The 5,393-nt window shown below is 47.4% G+C and overlaps 1 protein-coding gene across 1 annotated transcript; it reads right to left on the bottom strand.

The window, feature by feature from the left end:
- Positions 1-294: 294 nt before the first annotated feature.
- tdgf1 (teratocarcinoma-derived growth factor 1) lies at positions 295-3,536 on the bottom strand. Its single transcript, XM_066711734.1, has 6 exons — positions 3,339-3,536; positions 3,191-3,240; positions 2,929-3,069; positions 2,359-2,473; positions 1,881-1,990; positions 295-1,171 (listed from the first exon to the last, which is right to left on the bottom strand). The coding sequence occupies exons 1-6, from the start codon at positions 3,359-3,361 to the stop codon at positions 1,071-1,073; spliced, it is 540 nt and encodes a 179-aa protein (XP_066567831.1). The 5' UTR covers positions 3,362-3,536; the 3' UTR covers positions 295-1,070.
- Positions 3,537-5,393: the final 1,857 nt, after the last annotated feature.

Genomic DNA, 5,393 nt, shown 5'->3' with positions numbered 1-5,393 from the left:
CTGTATTGATAGCAGCGGCCGAAGACTGCCCGAGACACAAGCACCTCCAGGCAACATTAAGCAGAGCTCCATTCCTCATTGCTCCTCTGAAAACAAAAGCATTAGGTTTACTATTGAATCTGACCATTCAGCACAGTAAAACAAATCTGGTGAACTCTGCCCATCGGCTCTGAATAAAGCAGCTCATTGAAGCTGTGGGCAAGGGATTTCTCTCCCCTTCCAACAAGGAAAGTTATGCATTTAAATATGTTTTAACCTATAAGAAGAAGTTTGAGCTTAAAGCAAGCTGTCGTGTAGGTTTTAGAGGTGTTTATTGATCAGCAGTAGTAGTAATGCATTGATGTTGTAATGAAATACCCACTTGCTTTATACATCAGAGGCACAATTAAAGACAACACTGCTGTACGATTTCTGCAAACGCAGTCCAAGAGGAGGGTATGGACTGATCAGTGCAGAAGCACAAAACCATCAATATTAAAGCATACAATTATCAATTTAAGCCCGTAACAATATCGGCCAAAGTACAGACTCAGACCTGATCTTTGACCCGCTTGCCTGTTGCAAATGAACTCCACAGCACGTCGGTGGTTTCATTTGGAGGCGGGTCCCAAAAACAAAACCGTCATCTAGTATCACATTAATAAGTTATTTGGCAAATGGGACCATTATTTTTGCATCTGGTCTGAGCCTCCATGAGGATGTGTTTTCTAAAGTGTTTGCACATTTTCTGACAAATCAAACCTTTTGTGCAGGTAAACACCAGTGTCACCATCAAGGACAGTAAAAAACAACACCATGGGATCAGCACGTAGCGCTGAAGCCCCGATAGAGCGCATACAAATACAAAAAAAAAAAAAAAAAAGAGATAAAAAGCCTCTTATTTACAGTTATTATACATACAGTTTTAGAAAATAAAACAGTCCACCTTCCACTGGAAGAAAGATGCATTTCAGTTCTTCACTACACGTGTAAAAAGCTCAGCTTTGTTTTCTGGGAAAGATGTTGCGTCTTCCTCGCGGTTTCAAGTTTTGTTCCTAGAAAAGCCCTGAAACGGAGAACGGCCTCGCAGGTCACAGAGAGAGGAGCCAAAGCACGGCGAGACACACCAAACACACGGGACCCTGCGTCCCGACACCTCCGGACGGGAACCACTGAACCTCCTGGGAATCGTCTGAAAGAGAAGACAAATTGTGTCAGTCGGTGCCGCCCAGAGGCTAAGTGCCACAATACAACGGCTCGTTCACAGGCATTCAGACTCGGGAAACGAATCCTCATCGCTGAGCAGAAGTCTGGGACAATCACTGCCCTCCACCCTCTGGGCCACGGAGGCGAGAACGACCGCTTTGCAAACCCATTCAGAGCCAGCCGGGGCATTGCAGGGCTGATCTCCGCTCATCTGGCCTGCGATTCAGGCTTTGTTGTGAATGTAAATGAGGTCGGGGCGAGGTGGAGGGGCAGACGAGTCAAGATCTCTAGGAAATCTTGAAAACAACCCTACTACTCCATTGAGACCATGTCCAATGATCTGAGCCTATAGCAGCGCAAGTCCATCATACAGAACCAAGGGAAACCTCCCCTGTCAAGCCACTCAGTGTTGTGTGCATTCCAGCTTCAAAAGGTTTAAACAGTCAAGATTTGTGGTTCCAAAGCTTCTGGTTAACCAACAGATCAGAGAGGTTTACTAAAGCACACAGCACACCCCTCCTACCCAAACACAGTACTCAGCTGAACCAGACGTTGGAGGAACTACCTAGCAAGTTAAAAGTACATATAGAGGTCTGGACCTAAACCCGGATTGCACTCGGGACCTTTTTCACGGCCCATATATTGGACTTGTGACTGAAGATGGTAAACCAAATCCACCCCTGGGATGTCCTTACCACAGTCCTCGTGAAACACCTTGGGGAAGCAGTGGAGAACGCCGTACCCACAGCGGCAGTAGGAGCAGCCGCGCTGGACCCACTCCCCGTGGGGAACAGGACCGCATGCCCTGCAGCACAACAGAGAGAGGGTTAATTCAGACACACAGCCGGGACCGTTTACATCTGGAAGAATCTAATGAGCGACCAATACTTTGGCTAAAATACAAATGAAGCCGACGTAAATACAAGACAATAATATTGGTACCCTTCGTTTGAGCCAGTGCTGTCTGGCAAGCTAATAAACGACATTTCATCAGATATACATTTAATGCAATATGCAGTGGTTGTGGAGTTACACGTGCTTACACTTTCATTTCTTGGCTGACATCCTTATCCAGGACGACACAAAAGTGCAGGAATGTAATTCATACAAAGCACAACTGAAGCATTACATGAAAAAGTGTGGGTGTGGATATGAAAGGTGAAACTCGTTTACCTCTTGCGTTCATCGTATTCGCAGTTCCTGCCGGTGAAGTGCTTGGGACAGGTGCAGAAGCTGCCCAGGATACAGGTGCCCCCGTTCTGACAGCAGGCCCGGTTCAGCTTGGCACCTTCATCATTCGAAGAGGAGAAAAAACAGGTTTAATCTGGATTTCAGAACTGCACAATGAAACCATTTCAACGCATGAGGTCATAGCACTGTGGACAGGGTGCTAGAATTAAGAGAGGAGCTTGAGACGGTCAATCTGCAGTACTGGTCTTTTCTCTCTTTTCTGTCCCTGTCCCTCTTTTCTGTCCCAGCTGAGTCTTCAATCAAAGGGCTGCTGAAGTTTACTGCCTGACTGGGTGTGAAACTAAGCCTGGTGTTTGTCTAGGGGTTAAATGTCAGGACAGCAATAACACTGAACACACAGGCTGACCGGCCCAGGTCAAGGCTATGAACTTACACAGCGTTCACACAGACGCTACTCAAACCCGACTAAACCGCAGTGCAATGAAGCGACAGAAGCCGCTCCTGCAGCCCCGGAGCCGAGAGACACTGACCCGCCCGCACAGCGGCACTTACTCCCGGTGAGGCCGGTGAAGGGCAGCACGGCGCCCCGGTCCTTGCGGCTCTGCTCCCGGGCGGCCAGCGCGTTGAAGCGGTCCCGGTGCGGCCCGGGCTCCTGGGACTCGTTCCTCTCGTCACGGCCCGGTCCGGCGCAGCCTGTCAATCAAGCACACAGGGGTTTCTCAGCACCCAGCGCCGCGACACAGAGCAAGTATACCGGCGCTACAAGCCGCACATTTCCCAGGTAAGAGGTGTGGAAATAGCAGCGCAGACCCACCTGAGCCCAGCAGGAGCGCCTGGAGAGCCACCGCCGCGGACAGGACGCGCCTGAGTGAGAGAGGACATTAACACGGGTTACTGGACACCTGCGGACACTGCAGCGACACAAAGCAGCGTCTCACTGCCGCCGGACTAGAGCCCCTTACCGGAGCCAGCGAGCGGCGGCCATCGGGAGAGCGGAGCTCCAAGCCGGGGCTGTTTCTCCAGGAGGTCCGTGTGCGCGCTGTGCGGGTGATGTCCAGTGTGTCTGTGTCCAGGAGTCCGTGTGATGTGCTCCTCTCTGGATGATGTCCACAGTGTGATGTGCTCCTCTCTGGATGATGTCCACAGTGTGATGTGCTCCCCCAGACGCTGCCGCCCCTGTCCGGCTCAGCCTTTGACACCCAATTAGCACCCCCTCCCCCAGACCCGCCCCCGCACTGACATCAGCATCAACACACAGGATCTCCCACCCAAGACACCTCACCTCAACAGAACCGCCATTCGTACAGACTCTGATGAAGGGTGTCATTATGGGATTGACTCAGTAAAGTGTGTCGTTGTGTTTGAGGGTGAAATGTGCTGGTTTTCTTTGTGGTATCTTATGCTTGGGCTGATGCATCAGAGCCTTGTATTGTACAAGAAATAAAATACATTTGTGTGACGAGTGCTGCTACAGTGCAGGGCTCTAGATGAGTTTATTTTCATTTGGTATTGATCAGAAGTACCAATGTTTACTATTGCTAATGTTGATCATGAGTGGCAGGGGACTGAACCAGTGAAACTATTAAAAAACCCAATTCAAACCCGTCTCATCCTCACAGACCCGGGAGTCCATGATTGAGACATTTTCCTCATTAAGTGTATTTTGAAACAGTTTGCTGCTTCCCCAGTTTAAAGCAGTCAGTCTGTGCAGTGCTGGTCTCCGGGGGCTGGATGTCCTTGAAGCAGCACCACACAACAACTGAGTTCAGAAACCTGTCACAGTCCCCCGGCTTATAAACAAAAAAGAAGATTTGTGTTGTGCTAATTTGAAACTTTGGCTAAATACCCATTCACACAAGCACGGCAGTCTTCCTCTAGTCTTCCTCCTACACGCCTGTCTTGTATTAAATTAATCCCACAAGTAAGTAAAGGGGAAGTAAAGTTCAAATGTTATTTCAATAAGATGTATTTATGAAAGCTGTGTTTGCTTTTTACTTCAGATTCCTAGGAGGGTGACTTTCACATTCCTTAACAGCATAACAAATCATGAGATTCAGTGACGTGCAGAATTACGTTAGACGTTAGACTAGTTTCTCTAAGTATCTGAAAAGAGGCTGAGTGTGCCGATAGTGGATTGTGCAGCAAACGCCCGAGTCCAGGGTCCGAGTCATGTTTATTCACAGTGCAGTGGGTTAAGTGTCCATCCTGTCTGTTGTGCAGCTGGGAGATCGCAGCTGGTGGCCTGCGAAGTATCTGTGAAAAGCTTCCAATAAGAGAGCTTTAGCCCATATAAGACAATACTTTTCTGTACAGGGGGACAGATGAATTGTGCATAAAGTACTGTACAACACATGCTAAACAGTTTGAATTATGCAGCAGAAGTGGGGCAATCTCTGATTTCCAGTATTTACATGTTTCAGATAATGTAGTTGAAAGCTTTTGAAGTAATTAAAAAAACAGAACAACATAAATGCATGTTTAAATGCTAATAAATATATTTAGTATGACATTAAAATAGATGAAGTATTGCATATTTTTCACATTATTATATTACATTTAATTTTTTTTTTAAGTTTGTTTAGTTCATAAAGACAACTTGATACATCAGTGTGTTTGCAGGGGAAGATATGGATTATAGTTGAGTTAATGATCTGTGTCTGTCCAAGCAGACCTTGGCCAGAACACATCTTCTGTGTCCCACTATCTCTCAGCAGTACCAGTACAGCAGTGCTGTCATTGGCCTCACTGCAACACGAACTAAATAAAGCACGCATCAGGGCAATCTCCTGCATGTGATAAGAAAAGCATCCAAGTAAGCAGGCCGCCAGTCGCATTTAATTGTGCTCTACCCCTGGTGCTGCAGAGGGGAACGCATTCTTAGGCTGGGATCAAATCAAAGTGTTGACCCGTGCGCTAATACAAACTGAACTCAGTCACAGCTTCGTTGCCAGTAAGATGCTGTTTTCTGCTAATCATGAATGTAACTGCTATGATGGACAGTTTTGTAGTTTTCTATT

The sequence above is a fragment of the Amia ocellicauda genome, chromosome 8 (assembly GCF_036373705.1).
Source record: "Amia ocellicauda isolate fAmiCal2 chromosome 8, fAmiCal2.hap1, whole genome shotgun sequence".
NCBI classification, from domain to species: Eukaryota; Metazoa; Chordata; class Actinopteri; order Amiiformes; family Amiidae; genus Amia; species Amia ocellicauda.
Note: the sequence above shows the minus strand (reverse complement) of the source record. Positions and strands in the feature narration are given on the sequence as shown.